General features: G+C 38.2%; 1 protein-coding gene across 8 annotated transcripts in view; it reads left to right on the top strand.

Moving 5' to 3' along the window:
- STXBP5 (syntaxin binding protein 5) overlaps positions 1-25455 on the top strand; it is a 160721-nt gene that overhangs the window by 10334 nt on the left and 124932 nt on the right. For all 8 annotated transcript variants that reach the window (XM_025294425.3, XM_025294423.3, XM_044924124.2 and 5 more), the window contains exons 3-4: positions 10543-10624; positions 16159-16259. In XM_025294425.3, the coding sequence (XP_025150210.1) occupies positions 10543-10624; positions 16159-16259 (183 nt within the window). The remainder of the gene's footprint in view (positions 1-10542; positions 10625-16158; positions 16260-25455) is intronic.

Raw genomic sequence — 25455 nt, 5'->3', positions numbered from 1 at the left:
TCAGAAATGTTATGAGAAGATGCAGTAGAGTCCAAAGCAGTGCAAATTAGAATCAACCAGTATCCTCTGCCTTATATAAAGTTCAGAAATTTGGACAGAGGTCAGTATACAATTATAAAATCAGAAGGAACATGCAGATTCTTAAATGATTAGCTTAGTATGGTCTCGACTAAAGATCATAGAAAAGATAGGTGTATGTGTGCATCAAATGAGGTAATGAAGACCTAAATCTTTAATTCAGGAGTCAGCAATTTTTTTTTTTGGTAAAGTGCTAGGTAGTAAACATTTTGGCTTTATCACCTCTGACCCAGCAACTCAACTCTGCTAGTGTAGCACAAAAGCAGCATAGACAGTATGTGCAGGAAAGAATGTAGATACTCCAATATATAACTTTATTTATAAAATCAGGCACTGGGGTAGATTCAGCCCGCAAGCTGAAGTTTGCCAATCTTTGCTCTAGATTATTAGGCTTCCTTGCTCTTAAATTAGGGAGGAATGCTCAGGAAGGAATTATTGGGCTTCCCGGGTGGCTCAGACAGTAAAGAATCTGTCTGCAATGCAGGAGATCCAAGTTCAGTCCCTGGGTAGGGAAGATCCTCTGGAGAAGGAAATAAACCCACTCCAGTTTATTCAGCTTCCTTGCTTTTAAATTATGGAGGAATGTTCAGGAAGGAATGACTACAGAGATTTTTATAGTTAAGTTTCATAAATTACACTTGCACACTCAATTTAAATTTAATCTTTTAGCCATAAATAGAAAAATATAGAAAAATACTGTAAAGAACCAATGATACATGGTACCATTATATACCAAGTTAATTTATTTTCATAAGTTTTTTTTTGACCCTGTGAAAGATGCATTATTTTTCTGGTGAATTATAATTACTATGATAATGAATATGACTTATCAGGCATCCTTTGGGGACAGTTCAGTCATCAGTTCTATTATTGAAGTATTCATCTTGTTTGAGACCTTTTCTTCCTAATTTTAATTTAAAATATATTGATTGATATTTGTAGTTTTTTCTTAATATTTTCATTAATGTTAGTTATATTGAGATAAGTAGGAGCATTTAGATACTTCTAAAAATAAAAATGAATGTAAACATTTTGTTAAAGTATTGTGATTTCTTAGATGTCTGCAAATTTTGATGAAAAAATAAATCATTTTCATTTGTGGAAGAAAACCTGAAAAAATGTATTAACAACAACAAAAACTCATAAAGCTCTTAGAAGTAAATTTATGTGCATGGTTACCTTCTTTAAGAGTCAGATAGGTTGCTCACCCTTTCTTAGAATGAATATACATGGTACTTAAATTGAAAAATTATATCTACTTTGAAAAATTTTTATCATTGTTCACTGTCTATATAACTTTTCACTAGCAGTAACTACAAACTTTATTCAGTAAATAAAGCTAATTTCTACTTAGTTTCACTTTTCCAACTGGTGTTAATCCTTCTAAAGGTTATTATATAAAGACAAATGAAATGATGACATACTGAACATACGTATTTTTGCTGGTGCTATGATTTAAAAATGAACATTGATCTAGAATAACATTCCCTTAATCTGGGCGTGAATACAAAGCAAAAAAAATTAGCTAATGCTTTTGACTTTAGTACAGTCTTCATTGGGAAATTAGAATTTGCTAAGCACATGATGCTATTTGCAAAATAATGTAGACTTAGAAATTATACAGTAGTTACTATTGAATAATGTTTTATTTTTTTAATTAGGGATATTTTTATAACACTTTTTGGTTGTGTTTCCCTTTCAATAAGGGCTATCTAGAACTTTTGAAGCTTTTCCTGGTGAGGTTGTCTGTTGAAGAGTGATTAATCCTACCCTTTCTTGAAAGTACATAATCTTTTGTGGTAATAGCAGCTACCTCGGCTTTTTCACAGCAGTACTCTGCCAAACGTGACTAAATCTAGTGGCATCAACTATTGCAGTACTTTCTGCCAAATTGCTTTCCTTTTGTGTGTGTGTGTGTGTGTGTATAATATGTATATATTAATATATATATATATATAATATATATATATTTTGTCTTTTGAAAGGGACAAAAAGTATTGAAACAGATTTTCCATATTTGTAGTCTTTGTACTATATTTTTCATAATGTGTTTTATTTTTCTTCTAAAATTCACTTGGCGATACATACTTAAGAACTTAGCCATTAAGCATCTGAGAATGGATGCTGGGATAAAAGATGGTTACTTGATACGTGAGAATGTATGTTCCTTCTTGTTTCTTTAACCCAGACCATGATTATTTATGACTGTATTTTACAGATGACTGAACAAGTGGTTCATTTGAAAGTATATTTATGTATCAAAAGCCATTCTAAAGAACTGCCTGTGATAGTAAATATAATTCATTTTGACCCCTTTAGAGATAGTCCTAACTCCAAAGCAGTAAATAATAAGTGAATATTTTTCAACCACTCTATTCAAAAATAATAAATTCTTATTCAAAACAATAGTGGACGATGTAGCTCGAGACCTATTTCAACCAGTTAATGCTATAATTGGGACTTCCCAGGTGGCACTAGTGGAAAAGAATCCACCTGCCAATGTAGGAGATGCAAAACATAGGTTAAATCCCTGGGTCAGGAAGATCCCTTGAAGTAGGAAATGGTAACCCACTCCAGTATTCTTGTCTGGAAAATTCCATGGTTAGCGGAGCCTGGCGGACTGCAGTCCATGGGGTCGCAAAGAGTCAGATGTGACTGAGCACAAGCGCTATGCTGTGATTATACTTTAGTCTAGACACTGCGGTCAGTTTGAGTTGATGTGTCACTCACAAGAAAAGCAGTCAAACACATTGGACATTTACTGTAAATTACTAAAAATTGTGTTAAGAAAGTTTTAAATGTTGACCTGTGCATCTTTCATGGTTAATTTTAGCATTTTGTTTTACTGTAGAAATAGTGCACAATATAGTTTTGCTTAGGTAGCAGACTAGCAGAATGTTAGAATTGTGAATAAGAAGTAAAAATTACGTCCACCTTTATGAGAGTGTGGCTAGTTTCACTTCTTAACGTATTAATTTTTTTGGTAGACTTTACTCTTCAGAGCAGTTTTGGCTTCACAGCAAAATTGAACAGACAGTACAGAGATTTCCTATATATCCCTATTTCCACTTGGCACAGACTCCCCCATTATCAGCATTCCCCCCAGAGCGATACATTTGTTACAGTTGATGAACCTACACTGACACATCATCACTTAAAGTCCATAGTTATGTAAGGGTTCCTTCTTGGTCTTATACATACAGTGGGTTTTAACAACTGGATATTGACACGTATCCACCTTTATAGTATCATACAGAAGAGTTTCACTGCCCTAAACATTTTCTGTGCTTTACCTATTCATCTCTTCCCTTCCCCTACCTCTTGGTAACCAGTGATCTTTTTCCTGTTTCCATAATTTTGCCTTTTTTTCAGAATGTTGTATAGTTGGAGTCATATAGTCAGCAGCCTTTTTAGATCGTCTTTCATTCAGTAATATACATTTGAGTTTTCCTTATCTCTTAATAGTTGATAATTCATTTCTTTTTTGTGTTAAATATTATTCCATTGGCCGAATGTACTGCGGTTTGTTTATCCATTCACCTACTGAAGGACATCTTTAGTTGCTTCCAAGTTTTGAAAAAGTAGGAATACACATCCATGCATGGTTTTATGTGTGGATATAAATTTTCACCTCCTTTGGGTAAATACCAAGTGATAGGACTACTAGATTGTATGAGCATGTTTAGTTTTATAAGAAACTGCCAAATTGTCTTCCACAGCGGCTGTACATTTTGTATTCCCACCCAGCAGTGAGCAAGAGCTATTTGGCCGCATGTCATCATCATCATTTGGTGTTGTCAGTTCTGAATTTTGGCTCTTCTAATACATTTGTAGTGATATCTCCTTGTACTAATTTGCATTCCTCCAGTGACCTATGTGGGGCATCTTTTCATATGCTTATATGCCGTCTGTATATCTTCTTTGGTGAAGTGTCTGTTAAGGTCTTTGGCTCATTTTTAATTGGGTTGTTTGTTTGCTTATTGTTGAATTTTAGGAGTTCTTTATATATTTTGGATAATGGTCCTTTATCAGTTGTCTTCTGCAAATTTTTTCTTCAAGTCTGTGGTTTGTCTTGTTATTCTCTGATACTGTGTTTCAGAGAGCAGAAGTTTTAAATTATGTCCTGTTTATCTTTTTTTTTCTCTTTCATGAATGGTGCCTTTGATGTATCTAAAAAGTCATTGCCAAATGCCAAGTCATCTAGGTTTTCTCCTATGGTATAAGAATTTGATAGTTTGGCATTTTACATTTAGGTCTGCCATCCATTTTGAGTTCATTTTTATGAAGGATGTAAGGTCTGTGTCTAGATTAATTTTGGGTGGTAAGGGGAGGGGAAGTGTTCTGTAGGCCTGTGTGTAGGTAGTAGTCTTTTTGCGAGCCTGTGCTTCAGGACTGTGAACTTCTCAACTGTCCTCAATTCCCTGCTCCTCCCATCTCTGCCAAAGGAGTTAGAGTGGCTGGAGAGGGTTGAAGTTCATTTCCCTTCCTTCAGGCCAGTTAGGCTCTGATAAACCCCCAGCAGTTTAGGCTCTGTTTATTGCTCCCGAGGGTAGACCTTGTTATGAACAGAACACTCCAGTATATTTAAAAATGGTTGCTTTTCCCTTTCCAAAAGGGCATTTTCCTCAGATAGAACATGGTAGAGCTCTTGGAGGTAAAACTCACAGAAGTGTGGGAAATCCCCCCTCCCCATGACTGGGTCCATCTGGGGTTTCTTACAAACTTGTCTACATTAAGCCTCCAGCAGTTCATCATCAAGTGTAATCTAGGTTTTCGTGCCCCAGCACTGATTCCTGCAAATGTGTCTGCTGGTTGGTTCATTTTGGTATGTTGTCATTCTCTGTATTGGCCTGTCTCTGCAGTTTTGGGAGCAGTCATTTGCCCTGTGAATTCTTTTAAATCTAAGATAAGTTGTTGATCTTTAGTTTGTTCAGCTTTTTATTTGTTGTTAGGATGAAATGACAACTTGCAAGTATCTTACGTGCTGGACCAGAAATCAGAAGTCTGTATTAATTTTTATAGGTGAAAAATACATGATCTTTAATTTTTAAAAAGGTGTTTAAATTGATGTTTGTCAAGTCGATGAAACTATAAAGTTAGGGGTCCTATGCTAAGTCGCTTTAGTCATGTCCGACTCTGTGCGAGCCCAAAGACGGCAGCCGACCAGGCTCCGCCATCCCTGGGATCCTCCAGGCAAGAATACTGGAGTGGGTTGCCATTTCCTTCTCCAATGCATGAAAGTGAAAAGTAAAAATGAAGTAGCTCAGTTGTGTCCGACTCTTCGCAACCCCATGGACTGCAGCCTACCAGGCTCCTCTGTCCATGGGATTTTCCAGGCAGGAGTACTGGAGTGGGGTGCCATTGCCTTCTCCAAAGTTAGGGCTACTATACTATAAAGGTGCAAATAATTGCTATTTGACAAAAATTTTAGTATTGTAAATACATTAAAAGCTCATAAAATATGAAATGTTCACAATCTTAAACCTATCAAGTTGATTAGAACTAGTTCAGATGGAAGTAGCAAATTTTTAGAAGTATGAGAAGTAAGACCTATGATGAGATTAAGGGGATTCATAATTTTTCAGATTTTTTTATTCAAATGAAACAGTTTAATTTGTTGTTCTTTAATCACCAAGTCATGTCTCACTCTTTGTGACCCTGTGGACTGCAGCAGGTCAGGCTCCTCTGTCCTCCACTGTTTCCTAGGGTTTGCTCAGATTCATGTCTATTGAATTGGTGATGGCTAACTATCTCATCCAGCATGAGGGTCTTTTCCAGTGAGTCAGCTCTTCGCATCAGATGGCCAGAGTAATTATTCATATATAAATAAACCCCTTGTGTCTATGTGCATGTGTTTCATAGAAGATAATGTTTAATTATGCTTTTGCCACAAGGTTTTCCAGTTTTTCTCAGCCATGGCTACACATTGGAATGATTTGTGGAACTAGGGGGAAAAAAATGAAATAAAACAATGCCCAAACATGTGCTTAGATTTCCACTCTAGATAGAAAATTCTGATTTAGTGAGTCTGGCATGGAGTTTGACATTTGTAATTTCTTTTTTGTTGTAATTGTTCATGGCTGCTTCTGATGTAGAGCCAGAATTAAGAAAGACTAGTTAAATGTTTGGTAGACAGGGTAGTAGTATTCTTAGTGAGGCAAACAGTAGATAAGAAACACATTCAATACAGTATATGTAGAGAGGATGTCATTTTAAAGCAGTCATAACATCTTGAGATTTATGGTATAACCGTGAGGAAACAAGCTGACACTTTGTTCTGTCATTGCCTTTGGAGACATCGCTGTGAAACTGATGTACGAAGCATTTATGAAGATGAAAAGGAACTGGAATTCTGGGGGCGCCTTACTCATCCTCCTAGCAGTGTGTTACTGGACATGAGGAACAGTAGTGAAAGGCCATGGAGCCTGATTAAGAGGTTGGAAAGTCTAGTCTTAGGTTTGCAGCTGATCCTTAAACCGATGAGGTAAGGGAGGCAGGGGCACGGTTCACAGGTGAGAACGCTGCAGCCCACAGAGGTTGTCTTAGTTATCACAGTTCAGTTTGCATATTTCCCATTTTTTTTCTGGTTATCTGCTACCTTTAGAACTTTCTTTGAGAACAGATTGTATGTATTGTTTTCCCTTTTATTTGTTGCCCCATTTATTCCTCATAACAGTAAAGAATAACAGAATTGAAAGCTTTCACGTGCAATGTGATTTGTTTATATTCACACAGAATAAATGGTAGGCTAAAGCTCATTCTCTTTTCATTTTCAGAATCCTTTTGTCAATATTCTTTGACCACACTATGGTGGTATTTGGAATTTATCTTTGTTACTGAGAAATAATCACATTACAGTTAGGCCATTGAAAGTAAAAATCATCCACCGACCTTTTATTCACAGAATAGTATGCTGGCTCAGAGTAGACACCTTGAAGTCTTACTGGAATACTTGAAGAGGTATGAAATACCCCGTTTGCTGAAAGTCTAAGGATGTACTAAAAGAAGTGGTAACAGAAGTTAGTGGAAATCTTCCGGCATTCTGATGGATTCAAGTGCTGTGCCTGGGCTTACTGTTTTTAACGGTGTCAGGGAAGAACAGTTTACTCTTAAAAGTCTTTCTTGGTTTGTTGGCAGAATATCTGCTCAAAGTTACATTCACAGAATGTGACATAATTAAACATGGGATAATTTATTAGTTACTAATTTATGGGTTCATGAAAAATATGGTTATCCACATCCTTGTTTTAAACTTTGCAGCATATAAATGTATTTTCAGATACTGCATAGGATATCAAAGTCCTCCAGTTGCTTTCCACAGTATTAATACTCCAGTCTTCTGTTTCTGGTTGCAAAATTGAATATGTCACTTCTGTTGCTGTTGGAACAATACTGATACTTTCTTTGACTTTTTCTTTGTTCACAGGAATTGATGAACAGATTCTCTAAGAAGATATATAATTTAAAAGACCTTAATAGTCTATTAAGTACAGTGTGTAGCACTAATCATTACCACATTCTTCATAAAAGTAGAGGTTGTCCAAACATGTGTATAGTGCATAGTGGCGATGACGGCAGTGAAGTTTGCCGAGGAATTCTTGCAGAACGTGTGATTGGCTGAGGTCCCATTGCCTGCTTCTTTTACTGTTTTTTATTCTATTTTGCTGACAGTACAGTGGAAAAATCCCAGAAGAAAGAAGAAGCAATAAGAGGAGCTATTGCTATGATTGTAATACCGACCTAACAAATGAATGGGAGGTCAAATGAATAGGCTGGAAATATAGATTTCCTGGAATTTTGAGAGCTATAATTGACCCTAAAGACAATTTAATCTAGTCTCCTGATAGAAATAAGAACTTTGAACGTGTTTCTAGTATCCTATACTTTTGGTTGACTTCCTGAAAAATTAGCTTAATTTTACCTAAGAAGATACGACAGGACGTAAACAGGTTTCTTAGATTTTATAAAGTCATTGATTCATAGATATTTATTAAATGCCTGCTATGTGCCAAACACTATTGCAGGTTCTGGGAGTGAAGAGATAAGATCACCACCTGTTACCTATTACCTGAAACTCTTAAAAGTCTAGGTAGGCTGTAAGGAAGGCTTTCAAAACTTTATTGGTTTTATGGTATTTACTTGCAACTAAAAGTTACATTTGGTCTGGTTTTATTGTTTCAGACTAGTCTGACTTTCATAGTCTCAACTATAAGTGTTTCCTCTGTATTCTCAGTTTTAAGATGACTTGAAATAAGTCAGGTGATGTTTAGATGTGAAAATTGGTCCTTTCTTTTTGGGAAGTGAGATTTGATGGTGGTGTGTTTGTGTTTTTGTCTCTCTGTATGTCCTGGAGTTATTAATAGACTGCATGAGTTCAAACCCCAGCTTCCTTACTAACTAGCTATATGGCTTTGGGTAACTTATTTAACCTTGTGTATAAGTTTCCTCATTTGTAAAAATGTTGCTTATAATAGAGGGTGCTCTTTGTGAGGTGATACATGTATAGTACTTGACACATTGTTTTCAACAAATGTTAGCTGCTATGATGATAATGATGATGCACTTACTTCTTTACTCCCTCCATTTCCAACCAAATATATATGTGTGTATGTGTGTGTGTGTATAAAACCATTTAGGTGACTGAATGAATGCTTATTTTGAATTTAAACTTGGTATGGTAGTATAAAAAATTCTACTAGATCTAGTAGATCTTTGTTTCTGCTTATGTGTCCTCTGTCCTTACATATATCTTCCTGATTATTCTTCATTAATAGCTAGTTTTATTATATTACTTATTCCTGTAAATATTTCCCTCTCCCCCTCCTCCCCCCCCCCCCCCCCATTGCTTTCTTAGAGGATTTCCTGCAGGACATCTGGGCCTATCTAAAACATTCATAAGATATTTGGTCCATGCCAAAAGCTTCTTGAATTTGGTCCTGTCTAAAATGTCGATGAGCATACTTGATCTATGCAAAATGGCTTTGGGCAGGACCCAATTTCAGGAACCTTATGGTGTGGACCCAATGTCTTAATGGTCATTTGAGACAGGATTCAATGTCTATTCACCTTGAGGGCCATGTCTAAATTGGGAGATCATGTCTGTATTCAGAGACTCTGCTCCCAGTCAAACAGCCTTATCTTCTGCAGTTCCTCTTCAGGAGTCTTGTGGTTGGTGCTTGTCTGGACAAGAACCATGAGTGTAGCTGTGCAGGAAGTGTCTGGCATATGTCATGGGTCAGGTAGATTGTTGGTTTACTCCAGAAACAAAGATGACTGGTAGGATTAGGTAGATATTAAAGCCTTTGATAGGTAAGCTGTAGACAAATTGAGACTAAAGGTATCTAAGGTAGGAAGATTGCAACATTTTAAAAAGAATACATTGGAATTCAGAATTAGAAGGTAAGATAAATTGACACAAAGAAATATCAGTGTAGCATTACCTCAGCTATACTTTCTAGTTGTGTGACTTGAGAGAAGTCCTTTTCTCTGTGCTTCAGTTTCCTTATCTGTTTGTGTGTGTGCATGCTGTCACTTCAGTTGTGTCTGACTGTGTGAGACTCTATGGACTCTAGCCTGCCAGGCTCCTCTGCCCATGGGATTCTCCAGGCAAGAATACTGGATTAAGTTGCCATGCCCTCCTCCAGGGCATCTTCCAGTCCAGGGATGGAACCCACGACTCATGGCTCCTGCACTGGCAGGCGGGTTCTCTACCACTAGTGTCACCTGGGAAGCCCCCTTATGTGTTCATATGAGGGATATTTTCCATTCTTCATGGTTGTGAGGATTGAATGAACTAATATGTATACTAAGTTTAATATAATGCCCAACATACAGAAAATGCTGTTTCCTGTTATTATATGGAAATTAATATTTGCATTTTAATCTGTATTCTAGTATATTGTAAGAGACTGATAACATTCATTGGTATTATAACTTGCCACAGTTACAAACATATATATGTGGTTCTTTGTTATATTTTTAGCCTATGGTATTTAAAAATGACACTACAGGAATAAATACTAGTGAAAAGATAGTAGTTGTTTCTAAAAGCAGTATTGCAGAATGACATATGTCTACTTTTCAGACTTGTTTACTGACTTGGGAAAAATTGGGCGCTCTATAGATCAACTACCTTTTCTTTTACTTTAAATGAAAGAAAAAGACTAGGGCCGGAATAAAGTATATTAAATATATGTAGCTTGGTTCTGTATATTGCTGTTTTTAACTGTTTTTTCTAGAAGAGATAGCTGTCTTATTTCTTTTAGATCTGAAATCTCTGAGATTTCTGACTATCAACAGAAAGTAGCTGATTAGATCGATGCATAATCTAATTCTAAATCTCAGCCTTAGTAAATAGCCTGTATTGAATATCAGGCCATGGAAATATTTGTCTGTTATATAACTTTATCAATTGCTATAAAAAGCCCACACATACCATAAACTCCTTAATGAAATTCATGACAGCTTTGGTCGTCCAGGAGTAGAATGTTACTGCCAACATGACAGTGGAGCTGCGGTAATTCAGCTTCAGTTCCTGATAAATGAGGTTAGTGAGTTGCTTTAATCTCTCTTTGCTTACCTATGAAATAGGGCCATATCCCATCTTTCAGAATTCTTGCATGCAATTATATTTCAATATTTGAGCAAAACCAAATTTCTTGAAGGCCAGCACTAATAGTAATTCACTTTAAGGCATCATCATGGACAGTTACATAAATAATGTAAGATGTTTCTCAAAACAGTGTTGAAAATAGAATGACATAAGCTAAGATCTTTTTGGTACAATGTGCTGCATTTAAATTTTATTCCACGGATATTGAAAGTTACGTAACATATAAAAATCTGCATTAATTTTTTTCAAAGATTGATCTTATTGTAAATAACAAAATGCACTTCTTGCCAATGAGTTGTTTTGAAATACAACCAGGAAACCAAAATCCATTAGACACTGGTTATTGTCCAGAGTTCTTACTGTATCACTTACTGGGTGAAGTAATTGATACCTTTCTTTCCAATACAGTGTAAAATTGGGAGGGAATTAGAGATACATCATTTTATTAGTAGAATAAACAATGTGTTTGCAGGTTTTAAACAAGTTTGAGCAGCTCTGACAATAGATGTTTTCAGATGTAGGGACAGGCAGGAAAAGTTGGTCATAGAACAAAAGCAAATTACTCCAGAAAAGATTCTGCTGTACTTGGATGTGGGTAGTTTGTGGGCATTCTTTTTGCCCCTGGGTCCTTGGGTTCCATGGAATGAATTTTTAGATGTAAATAAGAGAAAGAAAATATTTTTCTTCATATCAGAGGATTTAAGTGAGGCAGTAGAGATATACAGAGCTAAAGAGAGTAATATAAACATTTTAGTAAAACTGAAAAGGGTAATATATTCTAGTAAAACTGTGATCCAAATGATACACAGTTGTGTAGGTTTTTCAAGGTCAGAGGGAAAAACTTCAGTATTCAATTCAGCATTGTGTGTAAGATTGAGCAATAGGCCTTGTAAAATGTTAAGATACACATAAAAAATCACTATGTAGAAAGTTGTTGAATCCATATGTGAGATTTTTTTCCTTTTAAAAAAAAATTATGAAATAATTAGAATGGCCACTAGCTTCAAGATAGAGACCCTATGTACCCTCTCCCCTTTCCCCCATAGTAATGTTTTACATAACAATAGTAAAATATTAAGCCAGGAGAATGACATCAATACTATTAACTAGACTGCAAGCTGTATTTTGATTTCACCACCAGTTTCTACACTCTATTGTGTGTATGTGTGTGTAGTTTCATGCAGTTTTATTGCATACCTACATTTCATGTAATGACCAACAGGAACAAGGTACAGGTCAGTACCAGCACATAAAGGAATGCCCTCAGGCGACTTCTTTATACTTGCAGCCCTTACTGCTCTCAGACCCTAATATGTGGCAACCGCTAACCTAGTCTCCGTCTTTATGGTTCTGTTAAGATCATTTTTTTTAAAAGCAATGTAAATAACATTGCACATTGATTTAACTGCCGGGGTCCAGCCCCGGCTGATCCAGGGTATTCGAAGCAGGGACGGCGTCGGCGAGGGTCAGGATACAATAGCTTCAATTAGATATTAATTAAAGATATAAAGAGTAATAGAATAAGGATAGCTCAGTAGGAAAATTCAGTGGAGAAAAGAGGCTGAGTAGCTTGGTTTACGCGGGAGACCAATAAAACTTCAAGACAAGAAGTTTGCACCACTTATGTAGGCCACAGGCGTCCTTCCGTTCTCCCGAAGGAGAGGAGACACTGAGGCCTCCCCGGTCGAATCTTAGAAGCCCAGGCATAATTAGTAAGCATGGTGGGTTCCGCGCTCCAGATGGAGACTCAGCCAGAGTGAGAGAGAGACATGGGGAGACCAGTCTTTCGAGGAACTGATCCCAATTCTTTATTTTCCATGGTCTACTTTTATACACTCAGATGTTATGCAAAAATCACATTGGGTCAGCAGTCCTGACTTTTATCAAAGTCAGGTGCTTCATACAAATGTATACAGAGGTCTTAGGGGTGTTACATCATCTTCTGGCCAGGGGGCCTGCTGACGATTTATGACCCTCTCCTTGTGACAGCGGTCAGTCAACCAGGACACTTATTTCTCCAGGGGTGATTATCCTTAAAACAGATGCCACCCAAATAAAGTTACATTCCTGTAGGGTGAGGGTGTAGTGGGTTTTAGTTAAGGCAAGAATTTACTTAGCCTAGGGTCTAATGTGATTAATATCAAAGGTTAATACTTATTTCTTCTATATATTCATTAAGGTGTGTAAGGGCAGGGGATATGGAGACTTAGCAACAAGCATTGGCTCAACAAATGAAAAACCCTTCACCAATACAATTTCTAATCAGCCCACTATACTTATACTAATGGTTTTCTAAGGAACCTGTTTTTAGAAGGTTTAAAGCATCTCGTGCCTCTCACGGTTGGGAGGCTGTGAGCAATCACATGTGGCCGGACAAGCCTGTCAGGCAGGCTAGAGAACCTTCAGAGGAGTTTGTAAGTTGAAACACTCTTGTCACGCCCAGGAATTATTATTAACTGGAGCTCTAAGTTAACTCCTTCTCCGAAAGAGGTGGTGGGGGACAGCCCCCCGTAAAGTCAGAGGTGTAGGTAAGAGCACAAAGTAGTAAAGTAGGCAGGCTCTGGTTATGGGGGTAGATGCTCGAGGATTTCCAGGGGGACTCCTGAGGCTCGATCCCGCCTTTGCGTATGTCGAGCCTCCTTCCTCATGACCTTTGCCATGGGCGGAGTGCCTCACGCCGGCCCCCAACAATTAACTATGCACCTAAATTTGGTCTACCCTGGTAGCTCAGGTAAAGAATCCACCTGCAATGCAGGAGACCCTGGTTCAATTCCTGAATCAGGAAGATCCCCTGGAGAAGGGACAGGCTACCCACTCCCATATTCTTGGGCTTCCCTTGCGACTCAGCTGGTAAAGAATCTGCCTGCAATGCAGGAGACCTGGGTTTGATCCCTGGATTAAGAAGATCCCCTGGAGGAGGGCATGGCAACCCACTCCAGTATTCTTGCCAGGGAAATTCCTGTGGACAGAGGAGCCTGGTGGGCTACAGTCTGTGGGGTCGCAAATAGTCAGACACGAGTGAGCAACTAAACACAGCACACTTAAATTTTTGAAATCTTAACTAGTCGATTAAAAATCTTATAATCTTATTAGTTGATTGGTGGCTCAGACTGTAAAGTGTCTGCCTACAGCATGGGAGACCCGGGTTCAATTCCTGGGTCAGAAAGATCCTCTGGAGAAAGAAATGGCAACCCACTCCAATACTGTTGCCTGGAAAATCCCATGGACAGAGGAGCCAGATAGTCTACAACCCATGGGGTCACAAAGAATGGGACACGACTGAGCGACTTCACTTTCACTTTTCACTTTCATGCATTGGAGAAGGAAATGGCACCCCACTCCAGTGTTCTTGCCTGGAGAATCCCAGGGACAGAGGAGCCTTGTGGGCTGCCATCTCTGGGGTCGCACAGAGTCGGACACGACTGATGCAACTTAGCAGCAGCAGCAGTCATTATTCATAATGCAGGATTGTTTTCTGTAGAATTTATCATAAAGTTCTTTGATATTTTACATGTTTAAATGTTACACTTTAAGTACTTCAAAATGACAGTTTTAAAACATGCTTAACAAAATATGACTGTTTAAATTGGAATGGCTATGGAAATGTGAAAATTGAGAGTAGCTGTTTGCTTTCAGTTTTGGAAAACCATTATGTAGGTAAATGAGCCACCATAGGCAGTCAGCTGTATTTTGGCTCTACATCTTCTCTTCTTCCTTGAGATACTAAGATGGGGCAAACATCTTGAGAAAGAAGATAACCTGGTCTGAAACTATGGTGGAAGTAAGAAGGAAGAGTACAAATCTTGGATACTCTGAATCCTTTGAGTTTTCTGCTTCAGAGTGATGAAGATGCCTTCTAGTGAAAAGGAGAGTATGTGGACTTTAAGTATTTCTGGTTTCCAATAGTCATATTGCGGCAATAGGAGTAGTTTACCCAGTAGAGTAGCCCTCATCGAATTTCAAAGGTGGAAAGGACTTGGTGAGATCATTGAATGTAAATCGTCTTCAGAGCTGTTTTAGTTCTCTTGGATAAATGATAAACTCTTCCTATTTTACAAGAGAGATTTTAAGATTTCTCATCATAACCTGAAGGATTGGAATTGCAAATCTTTTTTGAAATTAAAATAAGTTCTTAAAAAAAATAAAATTAAGTTCATGTTGCATTTATTATCTTATTCTCTGTTAGATGAAGAGTATCTTCTTCCTCTTTTGAGGAAAAACATTCATATGTCTTAATAAATCAGCCTTAGTCTATAGATTTTTAATCCAATCACACATCAAAATCACTGCTGGCAATTAAAAAAAATAAATCTGCGATGGTTCTTGCTCTAAAAATTCTGATTTGTCAGGTTGGAGGTTAGACTGAGTCCCCTACATGATTCTCACACAGTGCCAAAGGTTTTCTTTTTCAGACCTGATAGTGTTTAATAGTTTTGGCTATTCTAACTTTCTAAATTAGTCAGATTCTTCAACCCTTTGGAATGTGAAATTGTAGAGAGCTGAATGCTATCTTTGTTTTCCATATCATTCTAGTAGTAGAATTATGATGTAAGCAAAGTACGTTCATTTGTCTTAAGCCAAATCAAAGTTACTTCATACCATATATTTTAGTCAAAGGAGTATGTATGATAAGGACAAAGTAACTTATGGTCTGACTTCTAATTTTACATAACTAGTTGTTGATAGCTATATCCAACTAGATCCTAGTATCAGTTCAGTTCAGTTGCTCAGTCATGTCTGATTCTTTGTTACCCCATGGATTTTAGCGTGCCAGGCTTCCCTGTCCATCACCAACTTCCAGAACTTGCTCCAATTCATGTCCATCGAGTCAGTGATCCCATCCAACCATCTCATCCTCTGTCATCCCCTTCTCCTCCTGCCTTCAGTCTTTCCCAGCATCACGGTCTTTTCTAATGAGTCAGCCGTTTGCATCAAGTGGCCAAAGTATTGGACCTTCAGCTTCAGCATCAGTCCATCCCAATGAGTATTCAGGACTGATTTCCTTTAGGATTGACTGATCCTTGATCCTAGGATTGATCTCCTTGCAGTCCAAGGGACTCTCAAGGGTCTTCTCCAATACCACAGTTCAAAAGCATCAATTCTTCGGGGCTCAGCCTTCTTCACAGTCCAACTCTCATATCCATACATGACCACTGGAAAAACCATAGCTTTGACTAGACGGACCTTTGTCAGTAAAGATCCTAGTATACTTTTAGTTTATAAGATATTAAATTGTACTTTAATTAAATTGTTGAAGTTTAAACATAATTTTATACATCCATATACACATAATACACTCTTCTACGTCTGCTGCTTAGAATTTGGGTGAGGCAAATGTTTCTCAGAACTAAAGCTAATATTGGCAAAAAGCTTTGAAATTTGAGAAGGAGATTTTTTGGCAGCCCTTTTAGTAGCATTAATGTTTGTAAATATATTCTATATAAAGTATATTACACTTTATTTTTAAGGGAGCTCTTGTGAGTGCCTTGGCTGATGACACCTTACATTTATGGAATTTACGTCAAAAGAGACCTGCCATACTACATTCACTTAAATTTTGCAGGGAAAGGTAAGAATTTCCTCAGTTATTTTATGTATATGCTATTTTATACTTCTTGAAATTTTTTTTGAATATTCTTTAATTTTTTGTGCATGTGATGGATTTTGTGTGCAATCTAAAAAACAATTCAAAAACTTAAGCTGCTATACAATAAAAAGCAAGCTTCCTTCCTTTTCATACCCATCTTCCTCTACAGAGGTACCCACAGAAATTTCTTTTGTGTCCCTCTAGAACTATATAAATACATAAGCAAAAATCTCTGTATATAGCTTTTTTATTTGCATAAAGGTAAGGCATTACATATTCTCTGTGTAACTTGTGTTCATTTAATAAAGCTGATCGATTTTTTTCATGTTGCTATATTTAAATCTTTAGTCATTTTTATAACTGCATAATACTTCACTGTATGGAATCGCCATAATTTATTCAGACTGTCTTCATGAATTAACTGGAAGTTTGATGTATCTAAGACTGGGTTTAATATGAATGAACATTTCTGTCATTTTCAGTTTGTCGTTCATTATTCTCTGTGATGTTACATATTTCTGTGCCCACTTAGGCAAGTATATCTATAATATAAATTTGTAGAAGTGAAATGACTTGGTTATAAAAATCTCACAGGACTTGTGAATTTTGTGGGTGATTAGAAAGGGCTTTTTCACTCCAATTTTGTTAAACATTCTCCCATATTTTTTTAAAGTGCTCTGAAAGCTGCATTTTTGTGCTTAAACTTTGATTCATGTGGAACTTGGCATGAACTGTGGATAAGGAATACAGTCTCTCCTCCCCATTGTTATGAGGAGTATTTTTTTTTGGTGTGTATATGTGTATTTGCTATGCTCTGCTTAGTTGCTCAGTTGTGTCATACTCTTTGTGACCCATGGACTATAGCCCACCAGGCTCCTCTGTCCATGGGGATTCTTCAGGCAAGAATACTGGAGTGGGGTGCCATGTCCTACTCCGGGGACCTTCCCAACCCAGGGATCAAACCCAGGTCTCCCACATTGCAGGAGGATTCTTTACCATCTGAGCCACCAGGGAAACCCAGGAATACGGGACTGGGTAGCCTGCCCCTTCTCCAGGGGGTCTTCCTGACCCAGGAGTCGAATCGGGATCTCCTACATTACAGGAGGATTCTTTACCACTTGAGCTACCAGGGAAGCCCATATATGTGTGTGTATATATATATATGTATATCTGTGTGTATGTATATATGTGCATGTGTGTTAAGGTTAAGAAATCTGAATCTAGCTAGCATCTGAATGCAGTGGAGTTAGCGTCAGGTCATGTCTGTAAGAAGGTAGGCATTAGACTTCCCAATCTGTGTCCAAGAATCAGGCCATGTCCCTGCCTTGATAAATATCAATCCATTCAGATTATATAAACTGCTCAGTCTGTTTGTGAATTTGGGCTTCTGGCCACAGTGGCCTTCCAAAGTAGACAAGCTAAAGAGGCTGCTGGGAATATAGCATAGACTTTCCTAGCCAACACCAGAGCATGTCTGCACTGTATGCCAGACCAGAGCTGGCAGGTGGTCAGTAGCATAGTTAGCTATTGGGCTACATCTTGTCTGGGAAGATAATTCCCTAAATGGGTTGGAATCATGGTTCTACTACTAGGAAAGGGGCAAACATGGTAGAGGAGTTTATGGAAGGAGGGAGCAAAGAGATAAGGGAGAAAGAGCAAGGAAAAAGTCAAGGTTCAGTTCTTCTCCACCCGATGGGAGTAGAGCCAGCCTATCAACTTGCTGGGCAGAGTTTCTTAGTCTGTTTGCCAGTGGGATCTCAGAAGAGGCTCTCCATCAGCCTCAAATGCCATTGGGCTGGTGAAAGTAGTGGTGGGCATCTTAGTACTCATCTTCTTGGTGTTGGTCTCAAAGCATCTACTGACAGTGAAAGTGTAGGTATATCAGCGTTGTTGTCAACCTGGTGCATTTTTACCCTCCAGAGGGCATTTAACTGTTTGGAGACACTTTTTGTGCACTTGTATTGGGTTGGGTGAGCAGTGGTACTGTTATCTAGTGGATAAAACCACAGTTACTGTCAAACATATTAAAATGGACAAGACAGTCCCCCATCACAGAGAATTATCTGGTCCAAAACATCAGAGTGTCAAAGTTCACAAAAGCCTGCTAGTTCACTAGCCTGCTAGTTCACTGGCACATCAAAGTGATATCATTTGATCACTGTGGGGTGCTGTGCAAGTTCTCTTAATCCACCACCCACTGAAGGGATTCTTCCAGGATGTAGAATTCTAGTAGAAGAATACCTCTGATAATTCATTTACCAGTGGCATACCCATATTGCTCGCTGGGACACAGGAATGTGGCAGTATGTCATCCAAGTTCACAAACATACACTGCAGGTTATCATGGTAATCTTCATGCAGGAAGGATCAGGCCTCAAGGAGTCCCAAGTGGTCAGAGTCCCATGATTGTCTGGTATGTAGTAAAGTCTCCTCTGTAGTACCACTAAGATTGGTTTCCAAAAAATTCTAATAAATGTGGATAAGGAACCATAAGCTAGTCAATAAGGTGCCTGTAGGCACATATATTGGCAAACGGATGGCACATGGTGTGAAATATGAAAAAGTAGCCCTTTTTGGTGGATACAACTTCAGAGTCCACCATTCTCGTCCTTAGTGGGGTGCCATTGTGCAGGGTGCAGCGGATACAATTGTATGAAGTGATCCTAAAAATTACAAATCAAATCAACTGATGGAGTTCCCCATTTTCAGTTTTGTAATATACTCTACCCACCTCACCAGTAGAAACTAGTTGGTTCTGATCAAAGTTCAGCTTCCCCTAAGCCTTTATTGTGCTGTGCTTAGTCACTCAGTCATGTCTGACTCTTTGCAACCCCGTGGACTGTAGCCGGCCAGGCTCCTCTGTCCATGGGGATTCTCCAGGCAAGAATACTGGAGTGGGTCGCCATGCCCTTCTCCAGGGGATCTTCCTGACCCAGGGCCTTTATTAGGACAACAAAAAGCAAGACACTGTAGCATGGGTAACTTGGTTCTTGAATATTCTCTTTGGATGAAGTCCTCTAGGATGGCCACAGACTTCTATAGCAGCCGTTGTACCTCAGTGCTGAGAAATGGGCCCGATGCCTCATGGTAGAACTTTGTTGTGTTCTCTTGAGACTAAAGTTCAGATTTCCTCAAAAGGTAGGGAGGGGCGAGGTGCCGTTCGGGAGTCTGCTATTAGCAGCATCTGGTTCCAGGTGGGGAGGGGAAGGCATACTACTATGCCTACTACAGCTCTAGGAACCTGCCCATGGTGGTAAGACTCATTCTGCCCCTCATCCTGAACTCTTGTCATTTACGACTTTTGACTTTTCATAATGCCCTGTAATCTCTGCTCTGGTGGAAGCCTTCTGTAGGAGCAGCTGACCCAGGCAGGAGGAGGGATGGAATCCTATCATTTCCTGCCCATCCTTCCACCTCCCTCATTTGCAGGTATCCGTTTTTTTCTTTATACAACTGCTTTGTGTTCCGTTTTTATATCCGTATCAGTCAGAATAGTCTGGTATTATAAAATACTCTAAAAAATCTTAAGAGTTAAAGGAACAACAGTTTATTTTTACGTAGGCTATATGTTCTTTGTGGATTTGCTGGAACACTCTTTATTATCATTATCATTTTTATTCCAGAATCTTGGCTGAGGAACAGCCAGTCTTTACAGCATTACCAGTCAGTGTAGTGAAGAGAAAAAGAGTATGGAGAAACACGCTTGGCTCTTAAAACTTCTGCCTGGACATGATATATATCTCTTCCATTCTCATTTCTTGGGCCAGAGCAATGCACATGGCCATCCCTAGTTTTACTCTTCTCAACTAGAAGAAGAAGAGCTGGAATATTTATGAATACTTACAACTATCATGCTGCTGATTTTTATTATTGACATTGAAGTACAATAAGCAGTAACCTAGTTAATTTTCCCCTCATTCCACAATGGATTTGGGCTAACTTAATAGTTAAGTTACTCTATTTCATCTTTATGCTATGTGTTTTTATTCTGAAACTAGGAAAGGCAGCAAAAGTATGAAAAATTTATAAATCTGTCTTATTACATTCTGAGCAATTGTTAAATGCATCAAAGTTTTTATTGTAATATAGTCTTATTTTTTATTGTAATATAGTCTTATTTTCCAGAGAAGGCAGTGGCACCCCACTCCAGTACTCTTGCCTGGAAAATCCCATGGATGGAGGAGCCTGGCAGGCTGCAGTCCATGGGATTGCTAAGAGTCGGACACAACTGAGCAACTTCACTTTTCACTTTTATGCATTAGAGAAGGAAATGGCAACCCACTCCAGTATTCTTGCCTGGAGAATCCCAAGGACAGAGGAGCCTGGTAGGAGGCTGTCTGTGGGGTCGCACAGGGTTGGACACAACTGAAGCGACTTAGCAGCAGCAGCAGCAGTCTTATTTTCGGAGAAGGCAATGGCACCCCACTCCAGTACTCTTGCCTGGAAAATCCCATGGACTGAGGAGCCTGGTAGCCTGCAGTCCATGGGGTCGCTAGGAGTCAGACACGACTGAGCGATTTCACTTTCACTTTTCACTTTCATGTATTGGAGAAGGAAATGGCAACCCACTCCAGTGTTCTTGCCTGGAGAATCCCAGGGACGGGGGAGCCTGGTGGGCTGCCGTCTCTGAGGTCTCACAGAGTCGGACACAACTGAAGTGACTTAGCAGCAGTCTTATTTTAATAAATAGTTAAAATTTTTTATTTTAGTAGAAATTTACACAGGAATTACAATTTAATTGTAATTTTTCATAATGTGGATTTTTTTCTGGTTTTAACTTTTTGAAATTATGCTATAATATGTTTGGCCACTAAGTTGTGTCTGGCTCTTTTGTGACCCCATGGACTGTGCTACAATATATATAACATAAAATTTACTATCTTAACCATTTTTAGATGCACAGTTCAATTTTGTTAAGCAACCATATAATGTGGATATTTTGGTAAGATTTCACTTCTATGATTAAGAAAAAAAATGTAGAAATTGAAGTCTCAAGTTTTGGTTTAACTATATGAATTTAGACATTACATCAATGCTTTGTTTGTTGGTTTTGGTAGAAACTTTGAATTTGACAAGTAAAATTCTGTCTAGCAGTTGCCTTATCAGAATATGTTCAATTTAGCTTCTGTATTTCTTTTTTTCCTTTAAAGAAAGTTTAATTGGGAGAAAGTTGTGGTTTTATAATTAACTACAACTGTCTGCTAATCTTTTTTCATCACCTTGAACTATCATGGGCAGGATTCTTTTTAAAAAAAGCTTTTATTGGAGTATATTTGATTTACAATGTTGTGTTAGTTTCTGCTGTACAACAAAGTAAATAGCCTGTATGTCTACACATATCCCTCCTTCTAAAACCTCCCTCCCATTATCACTCCTCTAGGTCATCACAGAGCACCAAGTTGAGTTCCCTGTGCTATAGAGCAGGTTCCCACTGTTTTACACATAATAGTGTATATATGAGCATGACCAATATTCTTAACTACATTACATTTTATAATGGTTTTGAAGTAACAGTATATGAAACATTTCAAGATGAAAGAATAAATTTATATATCTATGCTTTCTTATGTAGGATCTGTTATTCTTTTAATGAAATTTCAAAGGCTAAAATTTTTCTCCATAAATATATTAGATACCTCAATAGGCAAGTCTTTATATTGAAACTAAAATATTTGCCTTAAAGATACGTTTTGTTTTATTCTAACACTCTGATTTACAGTTTACTCTCTGATTTAAAGCTTTTCCATTTGATGATAGATACATATTTTTAGAGAATAAAATAAGCATGCATTCTAAACTAATGGTTAGGAAAATATATTATATGGATTGATAATCCATTAATAATCAAAATTTCATCTTAGCAGTTATCAATGGAGCATCAGTGACCAAAGTCCTCTAAAGAAAAAAAAAAGTAATCAATAATAAAGTAACCAATTCAGATACCAACATAGCAGTAGAGAGAGTTGATGCCTGTAATACTTTAGGAATTGACTGCTGCCATAGCGTCGGATTTTCTTAGTAGCATCAATAAAATAATGTAGGGACAAAAACTAATTTGTCTCATTATATTCTTATTATAGTATTACCTAAATACTATTCTTTGCATATTTATGAGGCTTAAAATTTGCTTAGTTTTCACAAGAACAGGGCATAGCTATAAAAGAAAATTTGGCTGGGTATCAGCCCTCCAAGTTTCTAGAGGTCTTGCAAATACTTTAAATTAATTCATTGCACATATTTAATGAGAAAAATATCATAATATTGGAACAGATTCTATACCTGGAATTACAGTTTTTGTGGTAATTGCAAATATGAAAGCAACTTAATGAAAAGTATACATGCATTAGATTTGAGACAAGTATGGTGAGAGGAAATTCAGAACTAGAACAAAGGAATGGAATGAAAGCCAGACCTGTTAGGAAGGCAGGCAGAGAGATCTACCACTCTGGACCTAATTCTAGTCCACAGAGAGAATTGCTTGCTCATATGGAAATGATGAGTCACCTTGGGAATTCTCAGTGTAGAGAACCACACGCTGAGACAAAATTTAAAAAGGGAACAGACATTCTCAGTGTTCAGAGAAAAAACAGTTGTGGACTGGTGACCTTGAGACTATTAAAGTCAGGAAGGGTTGGATAACTTCCTAGAGTAAACTTACAACTAAGGAATTTTGACAAGGAAATTGAGGCAGCCAGAGAGACTGATATACTTGCACCAGGGGTTTACAATATACTCAGGTGACAGTGGTACTCAGTGCAGAAGACACAAGGGACTCAGGTTCAATCCTTGGGTCAGGAAGATCCCCTGGAGAAGGAAATAGCGACCCTCTCTAGTATTCTTGCCTGGGAAATGCCATGGACAGAAATGCCTGACGGACTGCAGTCCATGGAGTCGCAAAAAAGTCAGACACGACTGAGCATGCTTGCACGCAGGTGCAAAAAAGATGTAGAAGGAGAGGATCCCTGTAACAAATACCTAAAAATGTAGAAATCACTTTGGAATCAAGCAGTAGGTAGAGGTTGGAAGAATTTGGGGAAACATGATAGAAAAGCCTAAACTGCTTTGACTGGCTGTTTGTAGGACTCTGGACTCAGAGACTGCTGCCAGAGAGAGCTCAGAAAGAAGAGAGGAACATGACTTTGGAAACTGAAGGAAGAAGTTCCGTGTGCTATAGCAGCAGAAAGCATAACAGAAGTGTCTCTTTGTACCATGTTTAAATGTTAACTTGTATATTTAGCTGAAGAGATTTCCAAGGAAAGGCTTAGAGGTGTGATCTGACTTTTTCTTGCTGCTTTATAATAAAATGCAAGAGGAGAGGAATAAATTGAGAGAAAGAATTTTTAAATGAACTAGGACTTGATTTGGGAAATTCTTACCCCTGATCTATTTGGCACAAGACTGCTTCTCAAAGTGTGGCATAGGGAAAAACCTGAGGATGTGGCTGAACAACTTTTCAGTAAAAATCTTTGGCAGAACAAAAGGTCATAGTATTTAATTACATAAAAAACTCTTTTAAGAGATTGAAAGTATGGCTTATAGACCTTCTCAACCAAACTAGACAACCTGTAGGAAGTTTGAATATCATTCTTGGGCCCTCTCAGCAGGAGCCTAGATAGAGAAGGTATTGCCTCCAAAAGATTTGTGGGTATGACTTTTTCTAATGCAGAAAACCCAGTGAAAGGTATTCAAGTCCACAACTTTCTTGAGAAAATTGTCTAAAAGAAATATTGCCAGCTTGGACTTAAAGAGAGTACAGAATGAAAGGAGGCTACAGCAAAAGTACTTGGCTGTGAAAGTGAAGTTCTCAGTCGTGTCCGACTCTTTGCGACCCCATGGACTGTAGCCCACCAGGCTCTCCGGTCCATGGGATTCTCCAGGCAAGAATACTGGAGTGGGTTGCCATTCCCTTCTCCAGGGGATCTTCCCAATCCAGGGATTGAACCCAGGTCTCCTGCATTGTGGGCAGAGGCTTTAACCTCTGAGCCACCAGGGAAGCCCTTTCATGAGAAAGGATGGTTAAGAGGGCAGAACTGGGGTACACGGAGGCTTATTCCCAGGCCTTGAAGCCTTATTAAGAAAAATCCAACATTTGGCCAGTTGGACTTCAGAAATGTTATGGACTCATTTTCACCTTCCCCTTCCCCCCATTTTGGACAAGAATTCCCACAATTGTTATGCTATGCCTGTTCAACCTGAATCCTTGAGGTGCTGGGAGCAGATAATCGGTCTCTTCAGTTTCAGATGTGGAATTGTGCCCACGATCAAGACTGAATAGTTCTCAGGACCCTCATCTGCTACAAATTTAGATGATGAGATTTGAATTTTTGAGCTGATGTTTGGGTGAGATTTTGAAGTTGAATTAATGCAGTAATTGGTTGAGACTTTGGGAATATTGAGATGGGTGAATGTATTGCATTTCTAAAGGATGAATCTTTGGAGGTTGAAGGACAGACGATTAGAGGCAAAATTCTAAGACGGCCTCCAAGATTTTCACTCTTTGGTAAACACACACCTTCTCCTAATTATTCAGTTCTAATCTAAGTATACTGCCATGAAGGAATTTTGCAAATGTAGTTGAGATCCCAAATCAGTTGCCCTTCATACAGGAAATTTATCTGATTGGCTTGGATTATCTGACTTAAAATGGCAATAAGTGAGTGGAATTACCCACATTGATTTGGCCTATCTCTGGAACTCAGTTTGGTTTAAGTGTCTCCCAGAGTATGTGGGTAACTTGAGGAAGATATGGGCACACTGATGAACCTCTGGCTAGTGTTAGAAAGGAATGTACTGAAGAGTGGATGGTAGATAGGCAAACAATGTGTCCACGATACTCTCCACTGTCTTCAAAATGAAGTTGAAACTTCTGCTCAGCATGCCCTAAAAGGTCTTGTAAGATCTGCAACCCTTCTTTTTACTCACTGTAGTTTCTTTTCACTACATTTCTCCCTCTCTTTATGCATTATAATCCAGCCACCCTGGTTTTTCAGCTTTTTAATAAATTATCCTCTCTTATGCTTATTTGTATGAGCTGACCTCCCTGCTCAAAAATCACCTACGATTATCTTTCCATGGCTCACCAATGCCTTTTCATCTTTAAAGTCTTGTCATTTCCTTTACAGGTTTTTCTGTAAGTTCCCAAGTCTGGGTTTTGTATTACCGCATAGTATGGTGCTCT

This window comes from Bubalus bubalis, chromosome 10 (assembly GCF_019923935.1).
Source record: "Bubalus bubalis isolate 160015118507 breed Murrah chromosome 10, NDDB_SH_1, whole genome shotgun sequence".
In the NCBI taxonomy this organism is placed as follows: Eukaryota; Metazoa; Chordata; class Mammalia; order Artiodactyla; family Bovidae; genus Bubalus; species Bubalus bubalis.
The sequence above is the reverse complement of the archived record's forward strand: the minus strand, read 5'-3'. Positions and strand labels throughout refer to the sequence as shown.